Source organism: Plodia interpunctella, chromosome 6 (assembly GCF_027563975.2).
Source record: "Plodia interpunctella isolate USDA-ARS_2022_Savannah chromosome 6, ilPloInte3.2, whole genome shotgun sequence".
In the NCBI taxonomy this organism is placed as follows: domain Eukaryota; kingdom Metazoa; phylum Arthropoda; class Insecta; order Lepidoptera; family Pyralidae; genus Plodia; species Plodia interpunctella.
This window is the reverse complement of record NC_071299.1, coordinates 2,061,641-2,087,863: the sequence shown is the minus strand read 5'-3', so window position 1 is coordinate 2,087,863 and position 26,223 is coordinate 2,061,641. Positions and strand designations below refer to the sequence as shown.

Below are 26,223 nucleotides of genomic sequence, written 5' to 3'. Positions count from 1 at the left end.
ATTGTCCACAATGTCATTCTCGTGCTTGCCGGGAAATAATACTTATATTTATAAAATAAACTGGAAACGATAAAAGTAGAAAAAAATATAGTTTCCGGGCAAACTAGTCATATACATAGTATATTTACAATGACGGACATCATAGCAGGAAAAACAAAAGAGGCAGGTTTTTCTGCTCAACTTCCTTCTCAAACATTATTATACAACAAGTACCTATCTTATCTATAATCCCATCCCCAATGACTTTAAGCTAGAATTCGGTTGGTCATAAATAATCCGTCACTCAATTCATTCATGTCAATCCTGGCTGCCCCGCCCCATACCTAACCGGTTCAGTGTAATGTATGTTCAACTTGTCGATTCAACCGCAGGAATACACGTGCATGACATTCACCGTCCACGTAATCTAGGGTCTTTATTATTTCTTCTGTATTTCTGACTCTTTCGCAATCTTTGCAGCAACAAATTGCAACGGGTCATTATTATTCATTGGAATCTACCATATATAAATTTCTGATATTACCTAGCAACACCAATAAAAAAATGCCTATTGATTTTTCGTTTGACAATTCGCTGGACGGAAAACATTCGTGAATTTTGCTCGTAAATGGATTAAATTATTTTCTCGAATAGCTGTTTTATCTTGAATTGCATTTATTGTATCGTGGTGGGTGATATTGGGTTAGTGCGTTAAATATGAGTGAATTAAGGCAACGCCGTGGTGATGGTGACGGGAATGAAAAAGTGGAAGCCGCTGGAGAGTCCGATCATGTAAAAATATTTTATTTTTTTTATTTATTTTTGTACCGCCGGAGATGTTCCCAAGTTTATGTGTTGCTGTTTTTTTATTAGGTGGATTCTGAAGAGGAAAAGGTTTTAGAGGAGAAATATGTGGACGAATTGGCGAAGAACTTGCCTCAAGGCACTGACAAGACACCCGAAATTCTTGACTCCGCTCTTTCTGGATTGTCTTCAAGGTAGGCTTTTTTACTTGCAAATGACCTATTCTTTACATAAACATTTTTTTAAACATGTAAACAAACTTTATTTATATGTACTAGAGGATAATTTGAAGAAACTGTTATTATTTTTTCTGAATTTGTTTATTGAGGTAAGCATACAGAATTTAATGAAAATAGTAGGTGAGTACCTATGTTATCCACAATTGGTACATGCTATTAGAAAAGTTATAATATAGTCATGCTACTCTGTAAGTATTACCTAGTTAAAAACAAGTTTCATTTTGAAAGGTCAACCTAATGTTTATTTATAATTCACTATTGCTCTGCTTAATATAAGATTCATAATGTTTGTGTGTACACTTACATTACATAGCCTTTAACATTCAAGGTGATTTTTCATTTAACTTGGGAAATATTTTGATTGGCTCCAAATGTTTTAGAACTAATGTTGGTAAAATAACTCTTGTGAAATTTATTTTTGCCCTAAAATTATAACTGTAATGATAAAGTATATATTAATATTTGTAAATGAGAAAATTGTATTAGGAATTATTGTACTCATTAAAGCTCGACTTAAACTATCCATTGTATTATGATAACTTCAAAAACTGATTTTGATTTCCAACAGATGGCGAAACTGGGTTATCCGAGGCATTTTTACCTGGCTGATGATTGCTGCATTCTGTCTTCTTATCTATGGTGGACCCTTGGCTTTGATGATCACAGTATGTATTTTATTTTATGGGTATTTTTATGTAAAATGTGATTTCTCCACCTACCTGGACCCAAACTATAGATAAGGACCAGAAAGCAGCTAATTCTGATGTAGTGACACCTTACAACCGTACAGCTGCGCTGTACTGCGGTACAGAATTACTATGAGAGCCGACCTTAAAAAAGGGATACAAGCAAGGGACAAGGAGAAGTAATAAAACCATCTACTTGAGCTATAATTTCAGTGTAGGATTGAAAGAATGATCTTAAACTAAATTTATCCTTCAGAAAAACTATACTTAATTTTTCTAAAACACAGACTTTTAAGAAAAGAAGTTTTGCATGTGATAATAACAATGACACGACATAATATCAATTTTTAATTTTGTTCGCAGGTTCTGTGCGTCCAAGTGAAATGCTTTGAGGAAATCATCAACATAGGCTATGCAGTGTACCGGGTGCACGGCCTGCCGTGGTTCCGTTCCCTGTCCTGGTACTTCCTGCTGACTTCCAACTATTTCTTCTATGGAGAGAACCTGATCGACTACTTTGGGGTTGTGATCAATAGAACTGTGAGTGATTGTTGTTTTCTCCAATACATATATGCGGGGCCTGGAGTTTTTTGAATGACCTTGTTTTAGTTCACTCTATTTTGTAGTTTTTGCAAAAAGTAAAACAAAAGTTGGTAATTTTTGTAAATGAACTTGTGAGGATTGTTGTATGACAGTTAGTAAATTAAATTTAAATAAAATTTGATTAGATTTTAACATTAAGTAGGTGCTGCTGGAATGGAGAGATTTAAGTTTGCACGGGTAATAAAACTACAAACTACAAGTTCTCAGATCCCTAGGTAGATCAAGTCGACCGCGCGAGTGAATAAGTAGCTGGTCAGCTGTCACGCGGCGTTCTTTAGTTTTCTGCCGTAAGGAGTCGGGGACATCAAACTTCATAAAAAAATGGTGTTACATTTCGGAATTGATTGATTTCCATGATATTATTTCTATTTTACAACGTTTATGTTAGAATAATGTATCAAAATAAAAAAGAAAAATAAATTGTCTACCCCGCCGGGTTCTTTTTTCTTTTTGTTGAGTTATGGATTTTAAATGAAAATCAAAGAAATTCAGATTTGTGAATCACATTAATTGCCTACAAGCAAATTCCGACCGGTGATAAGTCACAGTCATTCAGATATGTTATCTATTGAATAATATTAGATGACTATACAAACAAAGGCTGATTGATAAAGACGATTTTATCGATCGTACGATTATTTTGCTCATGACGTGTTAGTCACATATCTTAATGTCTAGCCGTTTAATCGCTCACGTACCTACATATTGCACTGATTTTGAATGATGCGACATATAATAATGTGCTAAAAATAATGATTTTCATTCGAATGAAGACTCGATTATACCGTACTAGTCGAATTTATGTAGTAAAGATGGTAATTTTTATGAGGTGTTAATAAATATGTTACGGTTAAACTGTAAATTGCGGCTTGATCTAGATTTAGTCGGCCCAGGTGCAGCGTGCAATTCGGATAGATTCGTTAAATTCGGATAGACAGTGCAAGTGTGGCCGTTATTATCCCAGCAAGACCTACGTGCAAATGAACTCAGATGCTGTTGCAAAAATTGCTTTATTGACACCTCTGTACACACATGGTACTTAACAAGACAATATCTATCAAAACCACGACTTTACATCCTAAGTCAATATCACAAAATTCACATGATTCGTTTGAATGCTATCATTCAGTTGTAGCCTGATATCCTCGGTTGAACCTAGGTCTAACAGCACTTTGCGGTTAAACCGTAACAGATACAAATTATGCACTGAGAGGTTAATTAATGGTTAATGCAATACCTATGTGAAACTATTTTATTTAATAGCATGCTGAGTATTATTAAAATATGTTTTTTTGTCAAACTCCTAAGCAGTATTAACATAATATTTTCTTTATATTTTGAAATTATATAGCACTAGCTATTGTCCGCGGCTTCGCCCGAATTTTCCACGGGAAATATTAGTACCCATGTCCTTCTCCGTACTTCAAACCAATTGTATGCAACATTTTATGAAAATTGACTCCATCTGCTCAAGTATATAGAGCGTGAAGAGGTAATAAACAAACTTACTTTCGAATTTGTAATATTAGTAGGATTTCTCAAAATGCTACTATAAAACTGGCCTATGTATAATTTTAAAAACAACAACGTAGTTAAAAACAACGTCAACTACGCAAAATCTAACCGCCAACTAACAATCAAATAAGGTCATTAGTTATTTAAATCCGTCATGTTATTATAAGTATGTCGTCAATGTTAACTTGACCTGATAATGTAATCTGAACTAATGAGTCAATGGTTCAATGACCTCAGTACAACAGGTGATGTTGATAGTAAACTTCGTCATTCATAATTTGTAGTTATATGTGTTGTGTAACATTACGATAGTGTACGTTAATTGGTTATAGTACATGGTCATTCCAAAATTACGGGTGGGAAATTTTTATTCCATCTTCTCCCATCTTTAACCGTTTTCTTTTTAATTGATTATTATACTAATTTCAAAATGACATAAAATTAAAGCCAAACGTTTGTTTTATTCGGGGTTATTTAACAAAATGACGTTATTTCTATCCGAAATATTCAAATTTGTATCACACTCTTGATTTTCCGAGTATCGCCTCGGAATGAAAAGGAATTGAGAAATGGAGTGAAATCATCAAACTTCACTCCATTCTCGATTCCTTCCAATCGAGAATGAAGTGAGACGCTGATCAAAATGGTTAGTTTTTTACTTCAACCATATTAAGTACTTTAGTTTACTGATAAAGCTCTGGCCATAATTTACATTTAAATATCTTTTTACAGGACAACGACTCATTGTCGCTAGGTTCAGCACCATTAGCCTTAATTGATCCGACATACGTTCATTTATCATACTGAATTCACTAAACGATCACAATGATAGATATTGATACGCATAAAATCATAGCAGTTTGTGTATAAATATAACAAAAATGACTACCTCCGTGGCGTTGTTGTCACTATGGGTCACTAGGTCTCATCTGAAAATCAGTGTATCGCCCCTATGGGTGATATGTGTATTGAGATGGGCCTTTTTGTATTGCTGCAACACAGTACACTTTGTTTTTCAATTGTGCTATGTGAATACTGTGTTTTATTTTGTGTTTTTAGTTTTAGTCTGGTTGTGTATTGTGTTGTTGTTTTACAAATAAATGTTTTATCTATCTATCTATCTATGCCCGTCTGACTGGAGGTCCTGTTCGATTCCCAGCACGGGAAAATATGATGTCCTTGTGATCACAAATATTTGTCTGCGGTTCTGGGTGGTGTTCCCGTTTCTGTGTTTGTGACCATTGGTCCCGCGATACCAGCTTAGTGCTCAGTGTGGACCGTTGAGTGTTGTTTATTTATTTAAAAAAAAGAATCAATATTTCTTATCTGTTTTTTAATAATATAATTAACGTCACACAATGATTGTGTCTTATATACTTTGTTGTGGCCACGTCTGCCGCGTTTCTCGTGAAATGTATTTGGTTAATTAGCATGACGTGTCTTATTTTCAAATTAATTACCATTAAAATCGGGAGGGCCTGGCGTTTTCTATATACAATATTATTGTCAACCGTGAAACTATATCAAGAACCATAAAATCGAAATCGCGAAGCAAATTATAATTAAGTATACAATTAAAATGAGAATAAAGTACATTTTATTTAGGTAAACATTTTAAAATATTGGAATATACTCAACATTTCAACGGCTCTATCAACTCAACTTGTTCAAATTGAAAAATTTACATAAAATAACATTGTTTATTAATGTTATAATTTTTTGTTGTTGTAATTTCTCCTTGAGTAATGTTATCAACCGAGTTCGGGCAAAAGTGGAGGTTCTATGTTCAATGTTCATGGCATATTTTTTATAAGCTTTCCTTAAACTTGCAATGTAGGTATGTAAATACTTAAGGTAAGTATGTTTCTTTCGGTGAAATCTTGCAATTCCAGCTCAATTTTGAAGCGGATATCTTCAACCGATTGAACTGAGATTTTGTATACACCTTTAGTTTGGATGACAATGACCCCAGGATCGGCTCCCGACGAAGTACTTCCTCTGTAGTTAATATAATTTTATGCAAGACCGAACATGACTTTTTGTTACGTGTTGAATGAAACTAGATGTCTCTGACGATAATACATGCTTGAAAAAATACTTTTTATGTAAAAACTCCTTTTTGATATTATGCATTGTCAACAGGACTACCTACGCTTCTTGGTGACGTACCACCGATTCATATCCTTCAGCCTTTACTGCGTGGGCTTCGTGTGGTTTGTCCTGTCCCTGGTGAAGAGATACTACATGCGCCAGTTCAGCCTGTTCGCGTGGACCCACGTCGCCTTGCTCATCGTCGTCACGCAGAGCTACCTCATCATCCAGAACATTTTCGAAGGTATCTATCAATATTTCGGTCTCAGCAAATCCTTATTATATGCCGACGTAGCCGGCCCCTTTTATATATTTCTTCGTATGGCCCATTGAGCGTCTTTTAATTTCGGGAAATCTAAATTAAAAAGTACTTTCGAAATATAGTACTTTCAAAATAATTTAAAATTCAAGATGTAGTTGTATTTCAATCGATTAAATACATTTTTGAATCTTATTATTAGTTTATCAATTTACTAGTCCTCATTTACATTCATTCTAACAAGAAACTTATTGTAGAAAATTATTGTAGTTTGATTATCACCGATACCATAATATTTAAACAATGCACAAGTTTATGTCCTCACATACACTCAAGTGTTATATGTAATATGGCGCCTGCACAAGAAACAATAGAATGGAATCTATAATACGCTTCTCGATAGCTTATGACGTAGGTTCAACTGCAGCCTCCTAAGATCTTAAAAGAACTGAAAACGTTAACGGCTAACGGCTATATAACCAATGTTTTAGAGTTTTTTGATCGACCCAAACATAATTGACATTTGTTGAAATTTGACATTTTTATGATAAATATTAATGTAATTAATTTTTGCATGTAAACAATCATTCCTATTTATCTATGTTTTTGCGTGGCCGGATTAGGCTTGTGTGATGGATATAATGAAATAACAACTGATGTAACCACATTTATGCAAATAGAGTAATGAGTGTTGAGTATAGGTGCGAACATAGCCTAGATAATAAAAAGACTATGTACTTAAAAGAAATTGTTTATTTCCACCATGATTCAAATTACATCAGTTGTATTTAATAAGGGAGGACTGGAGCCTGAGCTAGGAAAATCCAGTGTTTCAGGACTCCGGGACACTCGCCCACAGTAGCATTATGTGATCATTGGATATAAGAACCACATCACATTTTTGTGGAAGTGGGGGACAGGGTTCGTATGTGTCGTTTTCGAGTGTGCTTGTGTGGTCGTGTATTGTTTAATTTTGTTTTATTTATGCTTGGATCATACAATATGCATACGAGTTGTGTATGAGTGTTTGACTCTGTGTGTGTTTCAACAACAATATACAGTTTACATGAGGAGCTGAAAACGATATAGGCTCATCCATAGAATGTGCCTAAACCTATGTTGTATTTACGAGTAGGTACTTACGAGTCAAGCATTTATCCACAGAGTAGATTATACTTTAATCTATATGTAATAAAGTATGAATTTGCACAAATATTATAAATATTAAGTTTGTGGAAGTTGATGTAGGAGTAATCGACGGAACTACACAAATGTTGCGTTTCCTTGCTTTACTTATGTTATTAGAATTATTTAGAATGAAATCAAAATGCGACATGCTAGTGTTTTTTTTTTTAATTTCATGGCTCCATCGTTCGCCAAAACGATGATTTTGCCAACGTCAAATTTGAGATTGACACGGAATATAATATGTTATAATATCAATATTGAAACACAAAAAAAAAAAAAACGGTATATTTTTTTAACTGACTTTGCATGTGTCAAAACATGAGAATACAATGTTTGCGTTTTGCTTCTACGTACATATTCGTAAAAAATCGACACACCGATTTTTAAAATTATTTCACCAATAAGAAGCTAAATTATTCCTGAGTGATACTTTTTATCCCGATATTTCTAAGGGAGCAAGTGCCTAGTATGTTTTATAAGAACTATTGTGTGCGAGTGAATCTTCATGCGATTCTCACCTAGAAACGGAAACATGTGACAGTTCCATCGATAACAATCCCCGACCGCCATATTTGTGTCAAGTCTACATTGTCACGGGCGAGGAAGCCTTCCAACCGTTCCATTTTAACTAGGCCAAATAGAAATAAAGGGTGGGTGTAATTTATAAGCGATGGCGATTTTAATACTTTGAATCTAATCTTGGAATCCAAAATTGGTAAGATGTTTCTTTGTAACGGATAACTTTATTTTTCTACTGATTTTGTTGATTGGTATAAGTATAAATATTTATAAAGAAGAATATACTTTCCGTACAAAATTTGCAATCTAGACGATCGGAGCGACAAGTAAAGGTATGTTTACTTCATTAAACACACATATTTTGACAAGTTAAAATATAGTCAGTTTGAGCCATTCGAATCCACTACTGTTGCTACTATTTTTACCTCGAAACATAGGCCACTTTTATGTAGTATGTTCCAAATTTGTAGTTGATTAATTAATTAGTGAAATAGTGTTACCATATTATGCTAGTCAACACATTTTGAAATTGGTGACTGAATAAAGTGTTTATTAATACGTTAGAAGAAGTCGTGGCCGAAGAGAATATTCACTCGTTATCAGTTTATGTTTGGACCACACACACACAACGCATATAAAGCATTATGTAGGGAAGCCGACAGAAATAGATTACAGAGTAATGCCGTGAATCAGCTGGAAGCATCCATTCTTGCGCGTAATTTACCTTACATTATAGCTTTTTATTCACGAAATGTTTTTTTCAAAGTCTATTTTTTTACAGCAAGTCTTATGTTGATTTGAATTTGAGCTGTTGATATCATCTAAAATCTTTCTTTTCTTAACCATATATTCTCGTTCAGTTTGACAAGAGAGAACAAGACACAAAATAAGATTGATTGTTATAACGTCTGGAGACGTTAAGTCCTGCAAAGGGTTAAAATATTTTTTTTAGACACATATATTTATTTCCGCTAAATGGCATTCCCACGCCTCCAGACATGTTATCACGCGATAACAGAGAACAACTGATAAGATAAATATAGAGCGTCGTTTATTCTTATGCAATCTCGACATATAACTAGTGTGTCTAACTTGGTATAACTAACCTTGTTGACGTTTTAACTCCTATCGATATGAAAATTTTGGTCTATCCATAGTCTTCTCTCCTAGACATGCATTCGTATAGATATATATAAAATTTATATATAAATTTGGAGAAAATTGGCTTTCTCAAAACAAATATGCTCCTTAGTGGAAGCCAGTCCTTCAGACCACTACAAGGAGATGCTATGATATATACGCTCACAAAACAGTTTTCGGAAACAATATGGTATTCATAAACCATTAATATGAAAATATTCTGAGAAATGTTTAGCATTTTTTGAATATTTTCGCCAGCTGCCGCCATTGTTGCGCAGATCATAGCGTCTAGAATTATTCCACTGTTTACACTAAGATTATAGCCGGTGAGATCGAAATACACAATTGAGGCGTGTGACACTCAATATCGTCCCTCCATGGGATGATGTTGACTAGTCGAAGTAGTGGTAACTAAGGGATAAATACTTTGACAGATGATAGCCACAATAGCATTCTCAAATAGGGTAGACGCCAGGCAGGCTACCGGTCGTAAAATCCCAGCCGATTCTTAAAAATACAAAGGTTTATTTTTTTTAATGGGCCCCTGGTTTCGGAGTGTCACAGCCACGAATACCATCGGGGATTTACGAAGACTAATTAACATCAAATGAACTGGCATTATAATGTTCAAAATTCTTTCCATTTTACTTTGATGAACACTTTCATTCTAATGAAACTTTACATATATACGTATACTGGTTTTTCGTTGCGGTAAATAAAGGCACTCATACTAACTACGCAATGTTCACGCATTCGCCTCGGCACGTGACTGAATTCGGCGACAGCGTGGAGCTGGCATAAGTCATTTTCGTAGCAGTTCCGTTCTCATGCCGTAAAATTATAAAAGAATAATTCGTTACCAGTAGACAGAGACAGAAGAGTGTTGTCCATTTATTTACAAAAGTCTGAAAGTATCCAAAATCACGTCGTTAGACTTATATCCCGTCCCTTCTGTAGGTATCTACAAGGTGTTCATATATGTATAGATGTACAAAGTTTCAGCTTTTAGCCTAATTGGGCAGTAACATTCATGAGCAACTGGTACGTTTAACAAATCTAATAGGTTTTACACTGTGGTTTAACATGGCTTCGTGCCGATCAGAATTCGTCCTAAATTTTATTTTACTGCCAAAGGAATATTGTATGCATAATCTTAACTCTTTTCTCTCTTCTCCGGCTTTTTATTTTGAAGGTTAGACTTTTTATTTTATGACCGGCCGCCTCCTTTACGTCAACCCTCTTGTGCTGTTGCTTATCTGCTACCATATTGTTTTTTACTAACTACGTCCAGAAGCTACGCTTCCGTGGGATAAGAAGTACACTATTCCAGGTTTAGTCCTACCCCTTTACCAAATTTCATCAAAATCTGTCGTGTATCTATAGCAGTCTCGTGACTAACACACATCATCCAAACTTTCGCATTTATATATATATATATTACATATATATGTTACAATATGTATATATGTTACATTTATATATATATATATATATATGTTACAAAATATATATATATCACATACATCATATTTTGTAATTAAAGATCAAAAGTGGATATTTGCATATCCACTTTAGATCTGTTATAATTTGTATATCTAGATATAGTGTAAAAACCGATGAATACAAAAGGCACTAGTTTAATAATAATATAGTGTAAGAAATGAAGTGAACGGTAAATAAGGGATTTCCACTGTTGTAAGAAATGTAAACTGCGTATCCTATTGCAGCATTGAAGCAATATCGACTATACAATGTACCGTAGGTACTTCGTGATGTGGTTATACACATACATAAAAATGTACGTAACTATGCATCCAAAATAGAAGCACACAAAATAGAGTCCAAACTATGAGCAGACTATCAGAGTAAAAAGTGTGAAAGTGTGTTTGTTTGTCCATCGTTCAGGTCAAAACTGAGCAGTGGATTGAGATGATTTTCGGTGTGGAGATAGTTGAGAAGTTGGAGTGACACCGGCTACTTGTTGCCGCAAGCGAAGTCGCGGGCAACAGCTTGCAATGTATAAACAAATAAATCCCAATATAATTGGCTTTCAGTTACTGCGACTATCTATTTCAGGTCGTTTTTTTAACACAATTGTGTTTTAATAATAATATATAATATATACTTTTTATTTACTGAGTTAAAACGTTATATACTAATACTATTTGTATATGTAATGTATTTACCGCCAAATACATATTCGTTGCTATTACAAAGTCGATTTGAATTTATAATTACATTTGCCTCATTGTATGTTAAGTAATGGGCAATACGGTTATATGATTCGAATATATTTTAACCTTCACGTCACTAGGAACTACATTTTAAGCCACGAATACATAACATTTGACGCGCAACATATCGTTCTTTCCTTTTCATTACATTTAAAATAAGTGAGATCGAAGATGTGCTATTTCACTCGAATCGATGGTAATGAGTGAGATGTAGCGACATATTGCGCGTCAAATGTTCCCTAGTGTATTCGTGGCTTTACTTCAACCAGACAGACTTACACTATTAGTTTTTCTTATTGTGATACAGCAAAAAAAATGTTTGATTTTGTATCTTCTGTTGAAAAGAAACAACATCTATAAAAAAATCTGTTTCAAATATTGTTACATGTAAAAGTACATATTTTCAAAAAAATATCTTTTTAATCTAAATAAGTATGTAATAAATGTTTGTGTTTTGTGAAATGTGATCCTACTAATATTATAAATGCGAAAGTTAATGTGAGGATGTGTGTATGTATGTTTGTTACTCTCACACAAAATCTACTGGACCGAGAATTATGAAATTTGGTACACGCATAGAATATAAGCCGGAATAACATATAGGATACTTGTATCCCGAAATTCCCATAAGAGCGAAGCCCCCAAGCGCAGCTAGTATACTATTATCTGTGATAGTACTATATTGTATAAATATCGCTTCTTTATTCCCTATCTACTGGTAGAATGAGCGCCGAGCTTGTTGTAACATATTATAAAACTGTTCTTAATATTCTGTTAAATTGTTCTTACATATTATAAAACAGTATGTCTGTTTTCATGTGGTTTTCACCAATAGATAATGAGATTCCTGAGGAAGGTTTAGGTGTAGTATAATTTATTATACCACCCGAACGAAGCTGGGACGGGCCGCTAGTTTTAAATAATATAAAGTGGGACTCTTTCAATATTTAAGAATTAAAAAGTATTCTATGCCTATACCCAAATTAAAAATAAAATCATACAATACAATTTACGTCAAAACCCATTCAAATCCTATAAACAAGAAATTACCTAATAAAACACCTCCTCCTTCAAGTAACTAAAACTTCACTTCCCTAAAAATAACTAAAAGTATTAAATGGCCGTTTGACTGGTACCCTAATCCCCGAGAAAGTAGGCCAGTGTTGCAAGCAATTTGAACAGATTGTCTATTATCCTGTCCTAGCACCGTTTAACGTAGGCTGAGATTGTGTACCTACTGACATATTTGAGAAAATGACTTCATATTTTGTAATTTACAAGTTTATGATAATTTAATTTCAATTTAATTTTTAATTATATATATAGTTCGAATTATCTATAAATATCGAGTTTACTATATTAATACGAGTATATGCAAAAATGATGTCTAAGTAACTTGATTTAATTGGCAACAACAACATTTCCAAAGTTTCTAACAAAATATATATTGTCCATAACTTATTTATTCAGAAAATAATTTAATTATTAGACACCCGGTACCCGGTGAGTGGTGTCATTTTAATTTTAATTTCAAGTTACTATTCTTTGCAGGACTCATCTGGTTCATCGTGCCAGTCTCCATGATAATCTGCAACGATGTAATGGCCTATGTCTTCGGCTTCTTCTTCGGCAAGACTCCGCTGATCAAGCTCAGCCCCAAGAAGACATGGGAGGGCTTCATCGGAGGTGGAATCTCCACTGTTATCCTCGGATTGATTGTAAGTGTTTAAATCTTTTGTTCTGGTAGTAAAAGCTAGTGCAGACCTAATGCGTAGTTAATTTGTACAGCGTGCACGCATGTGTTCTAATTCTGTACAATAAACGCCCACCTTTACGCATTACTCATTATGTTGTACCGGCCTTAAATGATATAGTTTGATTATGTACGGCCGTCCGAATTACACCCAAGCTGCATTGCATTTTTTTATGACATTTTGTTGATCAGTCTTTGATGACTTACTGGATAAGAATTATTTATATTAGGTGTACATTTAAGTAGGATTATATGTTAGTATTTCTAGATCAAAAATCAATCAAAAATGTATTTATTTCCTCTCACAATTCTGGTCTGATATTATAACTATAATTGTAAACATAATAAAGTACATGCACAGTTCTATTGTGAGAGACTGATGTCTGAACTAACCAGATACTTAAGTATATTAGAACATCAGCCTCAGATAGCAACGTATATTTAGGATTGCTTATACCTATCTTCAAACAGCAATTTTTTGTTCACACTTGTAAAATGTGTATTTTAATTTATAACGTTTTGTTTTTCTGTAAAACTGCCAGTATTGTTTAAGTTTTACGGAAATAATTCTGTCAAATCATTGATTTCATTACCGATAGACAATGACATGACAATTACCTATACTATTTTACCAACGCTATAAAAGCAAAATTAGTTTTACAACGGCATCCAAATATATTTGCAGTTATTCATATATCGAGTTTCGTTCATCAAAATGTTATAGTAAAACCGATTTATTTATATATTTTAGTACTCATTAAACTTATAGATTATACTATAAAAATGAGTGCCATAGTTCCGACTATATCTGTACTCCGGTACAGACATATGAGAGAAGAGGTGGTATTTAAAGACAGACTGGCGATACATTTACTATCGATAGTTGTCTTTGAAAATTGAGAGAGAATTTATAATTATTATCGATAACATTATCGATATTCTAGATAATGTTATCGATAATGAAAGTAGAAGAAAAGTGGCGGGAACTGAAGGAGGTCTACACGAAATATTTGGTTGAGTAAAACTGAAATAAAGATTCAAGTAGAATACCACTTTTAGCCAATTTTGTTAGAATGTTTACAAGGGATTACCTAAGGGAGTTTAAGGGAATATGTAACGCAATTACCAAATTTATAAACCAGACTGTTTACGCAAAATACTATAGGTACCTCAATAAAAGGGGACCTCATTATGCTAACGAGTTGACTTATTTTTAAATACATATTTAATCGCGAAGCTAAATAGTATACTAATTATCGAAATTATGTAAACTTACGTTATCGTCTATTATAATAATAATGTTTTTATTTATCTTTATTACTAAAGTTTTACAATGCTAATGACATTACGGGAAATTTTTGCTTGTCACTAAGCATAGTTTTGTTTTTATAGTTTTTATCAGTAACTATCGCCCCATATCTGCTTCGCTCGGGTAATAATTAAATCATAATTTAAAAAAGTAGTTTCGTCCATCTTTCAAATTTCATCAAAATCGGTCCAATAGTTTTGGAGTTTATTCTTACAAAAAAAAAATACAAATCTTTTCTCTTTATAATATTAGTGTGATTTATATTAGTTTTGTGTGTCTGATAAAATGATTTGAGGCGCCGTAGAGGCACTTGGTTCGGCTATATAATAGGGCAACTCCATTTACTTTCATGGATGTCGTAAGAGGCAATACTAGCATTCCCAAGGAGGGTTGACACGAGGTAGCCGGCTGGTTGTAAAATCACTATCAATATTTTTTGAATTTTGTATTGCTTTTTCACGGCTAAACCGCTTGGTCGGTTTTGGTGAAATTTGGAATAGACATAGTCAACCCAAGATCACACAGCCTATGTGTGATCCTGGGTTAACTAAGCGCGAAGCTGGGAGCCACAGCTGTATATTTCAAATGTTTCTTTCTCATTACAGATGTCCTATATGATGTCCCAATACCCATACTTGGTGTGCCCCATCGAATACTCTGAATCCCTTGGGAAGATGACCATGGATTGTGAGCCTTCACTGCTGTTCCGTCTCCAAGAATATACACCTCCGCAGTTCACGCAGCCTCTGATGAAAGTGGTAAGTTACAAGAAATTTAATCTTAATGCAAGGCACTAATAGCGCTCATATTCCTCTGTAGTCGAAGTCGCTTGGGAAGATGACAATGTAAGCCTTAAAGCTGTAAATTATACAAAATTGAATGTTATTGCGTGGCATTAGTGTTCATAATCTCTGTACTCAGAATGAACTCTCACTGCTGTTCAGTCTCCAAGATTGTTGATGTTGTAAATTACACGAAATTGATTCCTATTGCGTGTTATTTATAGTTCATATTCCAGTACTACATTCCAAATGAAAAGTTGACTGTTTGACAGGAATAAGTCATCGATTCCAAGTCGAAATTATGCAAGTCCAAATACTTCGTATGGAAATTGATTCATTCATCATACCGGACTGCTACACTGGAGGTCCCGGGTTCGATCCCCGGTCAGGTCATGATGGAAATCTTTTTCGAACTGGCCTGGATCTTGGATGTTTATTTATATAATGTATATGTTATAAAGTATAGTATCGTTGAGTTAGTATCCCATAACACAAGTCTCAAACTTTGGGGCTAACTTAATCTGTGTGATTTATCTATATATTTTAAAGAAAATATAAATATGTTTTCTTCACAGATCGGTATGGAGAAGTTTAACATGTATCCGTTCATGATCCACTCGCTAGCTCTGAGCACGTTCAGCTCTGTCATCGGACCTTTCGGTGGATTCTTCGCTTCAGGCTTCAAGCGGGCTTTCAAGATCAAGGTAATTATAATCAACTAGATGTAGCCCGGGGCTTCGCTCTCGTGGGAATTTTGATATAAAATATATCCTATTGCAATCTTGGATAATGTACCTTACTAATGGTGATAGAATTTTTGAAATCGGTTCGCTAGTTTCGGAGATTATCCGCCTCAAACGTACAAACGCTTGCCTCTTTATAATAATAGTATAAATTGTCACAGTCGACTGATGTACTTGGTTCATTCAGACGTTTGTCGAACACATCGTCTTGCGTGCTGTGGGCGAAGTGCAGGTTTGCATTTCACTTCTCACCATCGAATCAATTCGAAGTGAGACACAGCAAACCCATCACATTACGCCATTGTGACGCAACCACAACCATACTGCAATGTGATTGGTTTGCTGCGTTTCACTTCGAATCGATTCGATGGTGAGAAGTGAAATGCAAACCCGCACTAACCCCTCAGATAGCTCATTACTATCGCTAAATAGTATACAAGTTTATTTGTTATACAAATTAAAAAAAACCCCGACTTTCAATACAACTTTCGCTACAACTTTTGAACGGCTGAATCGATTTTGATGAAACGTTAGAACCACCGCATAAAAAAATTGCTATCAAATAAAAAAACCCGCATCCAAATCGGTTCATTTGTTGATGAGCTACGGTGCCGCGTACACAGACAGACACACTTAGCGGTCAAACTTATAACACCCCTTTTTATGCGTCGGGTGTTAAGAATAAAGTAGTTTCCCCATGTATGCTCCTGGAGTTTGTCTGACGCTTTTGTTTTTCACGGACTTGAAGGGTCCCCTTGTCGGAAGCCGATCTTGGGGATATATTTATATATTATAAATAAAATACCTATTTTGAAAAATGATGGTTGTTTCAGGATTTCGGCGACGTGATCCCCGGGCACGGCGGCATCATGGACCGATTCGACTGCCAGTTCCTGATGGCCACCTTCGTCAACGTCTACATCACCAGCTTCATCCGCACCGCCACACCGCAGAAACTACTGCAACAGGTCTCTCTCTGTCTCTCTCTCAATCTCACTTTTTTTTTCATTCTCGCGTTTCCCGGTTACATTCCAGGCCATGGCGCCGCGAAGACTTTGACCAGGCGATCTAAAATCTTCTGTTGTTGTCCTCAGTGGTATATAAATAAAGAACCTTTGTCCGCACCACTCCTCATAAACTCCCAAAAGATCTGTTTCGTTCATTAATTTTAATTTACCTCTGAAAGACGACAATCTAGCGCAGCCAAATAAGATAGAACATTACCATACAATTTCCGGCGTGTCTCATACAAAATGACAAGATAACAAACTGGAACTGTGGAAGAAACGAGACAGTTCCAGTTTCCAATACATAATATTTCTCTTTCTTGTATGAGTGAAACAAAAGATGATGAAATCAATAGGTTTCTCTATCTACGGCTGCGGTAGTCTGGTTATCCTATATGATGGGAAATTTGCTAGCGGATATGTAACGGTTTATAGGTATAGGTAGTAATCCCCTTTTCAATAAATTTAAATTTACCTGTGATAAATATAATACCAAAAAGGGACTTAAACAGCTAATTAAAAAATATATAATTCATTCATTCAATAAATGCTTTTGTTCTCTTCGTTGCAAACGAGCTAGAAAATAACTTATTCATATTTACGCATGTAAAGATTTATTTTTAAAATTCCGTAATTTATTCAATATTTATGTTTAGGTGTATGGCTTGAAACCTGAACAACAACTGCAGCTCTTCTACGCTCTGAAGGAGTCCTTGGAGAACAGGAATATACTGAACATGATCCCCTAAGCGTTCCTTGCTAATACAAGGTATATATCTCATTTATTTATTGAAAAAAAAAAATATTTTTTTTAAATTGTAAGTGTGACCGCACGCTTGACTGATGAACGCAGAACGGAGAAATCGTAGTTGCCACCTTCTGCGGCCGGTGCCAAGTTTTGACATTATTGCCTTTTTTAAGCAATGTTTTTCAGATTAGTGTTAGGCGATGACGACAGTTAAGATACACACGTATACATATAGAGCGACGATTAATTTCTTTCATATTTGTAACGCCCACGGGTAATAGATATAGATAGATTTCTGTATGTATTTTTAATTTTGATCTGAATATCTATTGTCTATTACATTACAGGAATATGTGTGACTAAAAATCTACCTATGTAGTACCTTTTACCCGTGGTATGTCACATTTATGAGACAAGTGATAACTTGAATGACAATACGTGAAAATACGTATATGATTTCGTCGAAAATTTTTTTTATTTTTGTAGTTTATTGATCGAGTGTCAATATGTTTTCGATTTCATATCAAATGTGCAATTATAATGTGACGTTTTAACGCGTCAACTGTCAAGATTATTGGACAACTTTATCTTCAAACGTCATTTGCAAAAACGAAGCATTATCGTCATAATATTATTTGACATTGACTTTTTACATTTTCATGATAACTGACAAATGAATTGAAGGAATGACAGTTGCATGAAAAATCCAAATCCTTTTTCTTAGGGTGTTGGTATAGACGGTTAGAAAAGTAGGTTGTAGCGATTTATCCGTCAAGTGTGTCTATGGTTTAACATATCTCGTGTACCTTGATGGAAATAATACATTGATCTAGTCTTATTTTTAGGATCATTTGCCTCGATATGAAGATAATATATCTTTAAAATATTGAGTTTTTTTTTTCAACTAAACAGTTAAACATATTTCATTAATATAATTCCTCTTAAGTTTGTTTTCAAAATAATAATTTGTTACCCGGAAATTAATTCATTTTGATGCATAATAATTATTAACTCTGGCCTTATAATCGTGGCAAATGATTCACACTCATCGTTACGGTGTATAGTTAAAATTTATTAAATATATGAAGGTATTAAGTGTTAATATAGATTGTAATAGCGAATTGACTGTTAAAGTGTTTACATTAGGTCTATATTGGCGTTTCTCAAAATTATAGATTTGTTAATATAATTTATTGGGCGTGCGTGTAATGATAGGAACTATTCTCAAATATCAAGCTGAATATGTTCTCGCAAATTACATGAATGTTTGTCTTGAGTTAATATTTACATAACTTTTCAAATAGCTTTCAGATGCCTCTTAGTGCTAGTTTAGTACTAAAGAGATTTAGTTTCATTCAATCCCACCTATATTGTAATTTGCAGCTGTTGTTGGCTTGATTTTGAAAATATGAACTTTAAAACTTTGATTTGTGGTATGAAAAGCGGTGTAACATGAAAGAATTGATGTGGATTTTTGTAATAAAAGTTTGAATACATTTGGTTACTCACAACATGCGTCGCCGAAATAATAGGTTTGGATGAATGGTTTTGGTATTTTTTAACCATGAGTAAACACTTTAACATGACATTTTATTATTACTAAATATGTTTTCTGAATATGATAATTTATTTGCTGTTAAATATCAATAAATTGACCTGGATATACACATAATATAATAACATCTCGAATTTAAGGTATACTTCGAATTATATTTAATTTTCCGATAAGGTTGCGGTAATTTTCATTGTGTTTAGTTGTTTAAATTATATTTTTTTGGATTTACGTGATTTATAAACTTATAGATCATTTTGAGAATGCAAGAAAATTAAATTACGGAATTGAATTTTATAATAACGTTTTTATTTGACGTTATTGATACATTGGATATTGAATAAAGAATTTTCGTTCAAATCTATAATTTATAACGGAATCGTACTCTATTAGACGATAAACAAGATAATAGTGAAACTGTACCCGCGAATTTCTAAACTGATTTTCTGCAAAACTCTAAAACTCAATCGATATATACAAACATATTGCCTTCTCATTTTTATCCGTTCGTGCGGGACTGATATCACACTATGGGCATTGTCCATTCTTTCCACATGGCTCACAGAACTTTATATAAATAGTATACCGGCGTTTGCAGAGTGGCCTTACATAATGTGCATACATTTCTCATTTAGATGTATCTTAATTCCAATAATATTTTAATTATTTAATAATGTTACTCTTCCTGCGTGGAAAACGCTTGTTTATTACGCATTCTTTGGCATAGTGTATAAAAAGTATATACAATTTGCTATATTTTGTCAATTGTTCTATTTTTCTTGTTTAACATTTATTATATTATATGAGTGTGTTTTCGCTCACTGAGTCCTACTCATTCTTGTAAAAACTTTAGTGTTCGCTGTTTAGCTCTGTAAATTTTAAGGTGAATGGTGTCATTTGGGGTGAATGGAAACCAATGTAAGTTTAAATATATGATCTCAACTATAAAAAGCATTTAACGCGTGTCTTCAGTAGAACATAATAAATTTGAGTCACAGTTACCTGAAAACGTAGTACCTACTTTTATGAGAAAAATTCACCTAGACTGTTAATGTTAGGATAAACATATATTTTCGTATACCTAAATTTTCCGTTTCAAACGTGCAGTTTCACTTAAATTTAATGTAAAAATGCATCGTTAATCGTTATATAACGACTTTTCTTCACCCTAAATGACTTTATCAGTATATGTCGAAGACGACTGATGCATTAGAAGGTGCCTATAACAATTGCTTGATTTGCTTTGAGATGATAATAAAATTGATTTTAAAAATCGATTACAATTTACAAATCGATAAGTCAAATTTTTCGATAGGATCAAGACGATTGTGAACTCTATTGAACGGTAATATAGACGAAAATGCTACAATCGAGCAACTGTTCAGGCGCGTATTTTGACCCAATCGTAGTTTCTAGCATTTGTTAAGTTTGGTGATGATTATGTGATTTTAATTTACGTTAAGTTTTTCCCTTTTTTCAATATTTCGTGCTTGTTCGCTAGCTCTTTTATTTAAATGAATATTTAATTATAATTTCCCTTAGGATATAATAATATGCGTCATGTCTTATTTTTATCCATTTGGAATGTACAGAACGTGTGCATATAAATGGTTTATTTTGTCAAACTGAGTATTTTAATTTATTTTTTTACCATACATGGTTATTTGTATAATTCCAGCGACCTCGCAGCGCTTGAAAGCCGACATTATAAACATAGTTTTTTTTTTGACAATTTTCACACAACTCAATAAATTATACACTTAAAAACTTATTTTTAAAGTTTTTAATGTCCTGATATTCTTGTGACACATTTTGCGCTTAAGGTGTTAGATTTTATTTGGTATACAACACACGGACATACACACACAGTCGTATTACAGTAATCACAAGACAAAAAAGGCACATATACGTATTACGTAACATAGACATACAAAATGCATTACTATAATACTATAGTGGCATATGTGTTTCGGTAACACAAATAAATTAGCTATTTTGTGCCTTGCAAGTTTGGTGATGTTTTACAAATAACCTTGTATATCTGCATTGTATGAGAAGAGAACTGTATTGTATAATAACAAAACGGGTTATAATTATATTATATTATGTCAAAATAATTACTATAGACAACTTCATTTTATTATACCATTTCGCAGTCCAGAACAAAATACATCATAAATATCGATTTAGTATTTTTACTTAGATTTTTCCTTTAAAATATAATAGTTTATAAGTTATGAAGAATGGTTGCAAGGATGTACAAGAACATGTCTCAGTGGAGGCAGAGGAATATTGGATTTATATGTGTAGAGAAATTGAAGAATCTGAATTTAGTAGGTTAGCCATCTGTGTCGTGTTGTGTAGCCCGGAATTCAATTGTTTTGCATTCTCCGTTTTCTTCATGCACGCAGAAAATTTAAAACTCATGATATGATTCATTATTGAGAAAATATTTTGAAATGAAATGAGCTGGTATAGCCAAATGAGATAAAACATTTCCATATAATTTTCTATCTCATAGGAAGCGTCAAGATTAGCGTTGCCGAACTATCGATAGTTTTAATCGGAAAAGGCGATATGTCTATCGATAGTATCAATTCCGATTATTCCGAGAATTCAGGCTACAAGGATGTAACGTGTAGTTTTGTAATGACAAATTTTTGTCAAGGTCATGTGGTGAAAATCGCCTCGCTACATTTTTTTCTCATATTTGTTACAACTTGTATAAAAGAATGTTTGGTGTGTTAAAATATCGTATGTCGTGTTAAAATATCATATTAATATATATATATATATATATATATATATATATATATATATATATATGTATAAATTAATATATACATTGTATATGTTTTTCCATATTCAATATGAAGGAAAATAATAAACAGGTGCAATCAATTTATCTATATTTAAATTTTATGGACCAAAACAACTTGTTGTTTTATCCTTCTATTAATTATATACATGATACGTTTTTTGCCAAAGGACAAAGCGTGTTTGTCTGTATGTTTGTTTTAAAATAATTGTGTTAATGCTACCGTTGTGTGGAATTACTTGCGTTTCAATAAACGTCGTATTATTGTAGTATTGATGTCTTAAATTTAAAATAGATACACAATAGCTGTAAAAGGAGATACTTTAAAGACTTAAATATATGAAATTTATTTTTCATTTTTACCTGAAAACTGCAGAGTTAGTGCGGGTTTGCATTTCACTTTTCACCATCGAATCGATTCGAAGTGAGACGCAGCTAACCAACATTGCAGTGTGGTTATTGTTGCGTCACAATGGCGCAATGTGATTGGTTCGCTGCGTCTCACTTCGACTCGGATTCGATGGTGAGAAATGAATTGTGAACCCGCACTTCGCCCACAGCTACTGTCTCGAGGGCGGTAGATGATTTGACTTCGAGCATATTGGCGTAAAAGAAAAGAACCATAAACAATCTACCATATCGGTGCGATGTTTTTTGGGGTCGAGTTAATAGGCGGGTCAGGAATGTCACTTAGTTGACAGTAGATTAAAAAACAAAATAATTCACTTTCAAACCATGATTTTTATACGGTGAATTCTAGAATATTAATCAAATAGGTCATACAAAGAAAGGGATCGAATATTGCCATATTGTCTCTTGACAACACATTTTAATGTCTGAGACATAGTTCCTAACACAAATGAAGCCGAAACGACATTTTTTTTTTTCAAATTCTTATATAAATGTCCAACGTATACAAATATTGGTGAATAAATTTCGGATATTCTTAATTAAAATATCTGCCCGAGTTTGAACTTGCTACAGTTGTTATTAATAAGAATAAATTAACGGGTGACTCCATTTCTAGAATGTAACTTAATTAGTCTTCACTAGATTTTATTGCAATGAACCTCTATGCCTCAAACCGGTTATAATAATAAAATATTAATAATATTATTTAATTGGGTCACAAAAAAACATAATATTAATGTGAAAGATCTAATAGATATTGTATTAAAATGTAATATGAAATATCGCGACACATTTCTTAATTTCTAATAATACACACAGTTAAAATACTAAGTATTTAATGTATATGAGATATATATAACATAAGATATATTGCGATGATACATGTGTTGCGATATGTCATATAATATTATATGTCCTACCTGTATGTGTATGTAGTATAGTAAATGTTTTTCATTATTTATTGGTTACGTGTTTTATTGTAATGAGGTAAATAAATAAATTGAATTCTATACGTCTTTTTGATTTATATATAAGTAATATTTATAGGTGCTTAGAGGGTTATGACTAAAATGAGTTTTGATGGATTGAATCATCATACAGATTTTATCATTAAAGCAAATTAGATTTGCAACCGGAATAATATCTGATAAAAAATATTGTACCATTTTTATTAGAGATCAATTTTTTTTTTCAGTTCTCTGCATGCCTATGAACTTCCTCTCTCGTCAAAATACTCTAATCGAAGGTCTCTCAAAAATAAACAAAAGAGCATCTACGACCTTTTATTGATCAATGAACGGATGAGAATGTCCCCTGAACGCCATTTGAAGTGTTACGTGGAAGGTTTCCATCAAGGCTCCGTAACACAATGCTGTCTGTTTGCAATGATGTCCGTAGCTTCCATCTCCCAGTTCCGGAAAATGAAGAATTAATGTCGAGGTCTCGGAAATACCTATGAGTGCCAAGTCGATGTTTCTCTTCGAATAATGTGGTACGATTGTCCTCTGTTGTTTGGACGACGGACAACACTGAAATTGTATGGAGTTTCTACGCACGTCCATTTCGAAACCTATTAGAGCGATTGGGCCGCGCTCTTATAACACGAAATAAATGTAAAACAACACACTAGTCGGATATACCTGGTTATTTATTTATTTTTTTGGACAAATCACACAGATTGAGCTAGTCCCAAAGTAAGTTCTAGACTTGTGTTATGGGATACTAACTCAACAATACTATATTTTATAATATATACATATATAGATAAACGTCCACGACCCGGGCCAATCAGAAAATTATTTTCCATCATGACCCGACCGGGGATCGAACCCGGGACCTCTCGGTTCAGAGGCAAGCACTTTACCACTGCGCCACCGAGGTCGTCAATTATTATTATAGTTTATTATTATTATTTGTATTTTTATATTTCACTCAAAATTAATTTTGAGGAGTTTTATTGGATACGCGAGCTCGTGGCCAAACGTAACCAATTGAAAAGAATAAGAGTCTGAAGAAAGAAATTTGCGAACTATACGACAAGTGTTTAATATAACTGCTTTTTGTAGTAGGGTGAAAGTTAATGGATGTATATCTAATATATTGAGACTTGTGTGTAAGAATGTGGGTATGACACCAGTGGACGAAATTATTATAAAGATAGTTTTAACGATTCCTGCACGCCATTGTGTTTTAATTTCTATTGCTAAATCAGTATATTTGGTCAACTTATCTGTATACGTGGAGCTGAGGTTGTGGGTGTTAGGAACGGCTATATAAATCAGATAAACTGTTTTGTTTCGTTTGTCGTGTAATGTTATGTCTGGTCTATTATGGTGAATAGTTTATTATTATTATTATTAGTCTTTGAACTTTGGTTTCCGATGGGGAAATTGAGATAGCGAACTATGTCTCAAGTTCTCCATGAGGATACAAATTATACTAACGACTCTTCGTTAATGGGATAGCCAAATTTTTGGGTATCCAACCTTGGTTCCATCATATAAAATGAATAAAATACAACAATTCTTGCATACCTGACACGGAAGTGAGTTCCGGCGTCAGTCTAGTTTCTGCATACAGATTGTTACACCGCCGATTGTGCAGGTTCCCACGCACGTTGCGTCACGATGAATCTCGAGCGCTTATGCCCATTGTTATACACGACACGAGATGCTTGGTGACGTTTAAAATAAGTTTGTCGCCATTTGTGTTTAATAAATAAATTTAAAATAGTCACAATAAAGCAAATCAAATGCTTTGCATGGACTGAGATCGAAATGACCATGATAACCTTATCATCATCATATCGAGTGTGTTATGGCTAACACTGGTGTCAGATTTTATTTAGGTCCCCTAAAGGCATCTGACATGACTTTACGATTACTTACCGCCATCTAGTGGTAGGTAGTCGCATACACACTAGTGAACTAAACTGTCCACAAGTGTGCAGGTTTCCTCACGATGTTTTCCTTCACTATAATGAAAACTACTATATAGTAGTTTTCATAGACCACCACTTGCTTCTGGTACTATTTATATAAGTCAGATTGGTCTCAATCTGACTCATATAAGTAGAATCTCGTACAAACTCGTATAGCACGAGTAGGATACGAACCTGAGACCTTTCGATCCACAGGGCGTCTTAACTATTGCACCACCACCGAAAGTCCGGGTGGAATCCCTAGAGGTAGGTACCCAAGCTTAAATGGCTTAGGTACCCTTTAGTGGTCCTACCTTCACTTTGGAAAAATTAATAAATAAGACAAATTTGATAATAGATGGGGCTCAGAAATGACTGACACAAGATTTTTATTTGGAAACAAGTAGCAGCAAACGATTGCAGAATGACTTTCCATAGAATGTGTGATAATTCACTATTCATAATGAATCTTAAAGAAAATCAGAATATTGACGACCTCGGTGGCGCAGTGGTAAAGTTCTTGCCACAGAACCCAGAGGTCCCGGGTTCGATCCCCGGTCGGGTCATGATGGAAAATGATCTTTTTCTGATTGGCCCTGGTCTTAGATGTTTATCTATATATGTATTTGTTATAAAATATAGCATCGTTGAGTTAGTATCCCATAATATAGTCTCGAACTTACTTTGGGGCTAGCTCAATCTGTGCGATTTGTCCTAATATATTTATTTATTGAGTAAGAAAGATAATCAGCGTAATATCTCCGCTTAAAATGAGTATAATGGACACACACAATCAGAAGCGTATTGCAAAGATGATATTTATAATTCACGACGCGTACGTCGGCAGTCTGAATAAAAAGAGAAAGCAATATTAACTCCGTTTGTGGCTTTTATTAGCAGATAAAGGAACCAGAGCAGATTTC

General features: G+C 33.8%; 1 protein-coding gene across 2 annotated transcripts; it reads left to right on the top strand.

Moving 5' to 3' along the window:
• The first annotated feature begins 550 nt into the window (after window positions 1-550).
• On the top strand, window positions 551-23,782 carry Cds (CDP-diacylglycerol synthase). Of its 2 annotated transcripts, XM_053746487.2 has the most exons (11): window positions 551-771; window positions 853-977; window positions 1,591-1,687; window positions 2,072-2,248; window positions 5,969-6,161; window positions 12,809-12,975; window positions 14,925-15,077; window positions 15,677-15,805; window positions 16,678-16,812; window positions 17,508-17,620; window positions 23,576-23,782. In XM_053746487.2, exons 1-10 carry the CDS (start codon window positions 697-699, stop codon window positions 17,598-17,600), a joined length of 1,344 nt encoding a protein of 447 aa, XP_053602462.1. In that variant the 5' UTR covers window positions 551-696; the 3' UTR covers window positions 17,601-17,620; window positions 23,576-23,782. The 2 variants fall into 2 exon arrangements, with proteins under 2 accessions (XP_053602462.1, XP_053602461.1); XM_053746486.2 differs by lacking the exon at window positions 23,576-23,782 and having other exon boundaries at window positions 17,508-23,390.
• The last annotated feature ends 2,441 nt before the right edge of the window (window positions 23,783-26,223 follow it).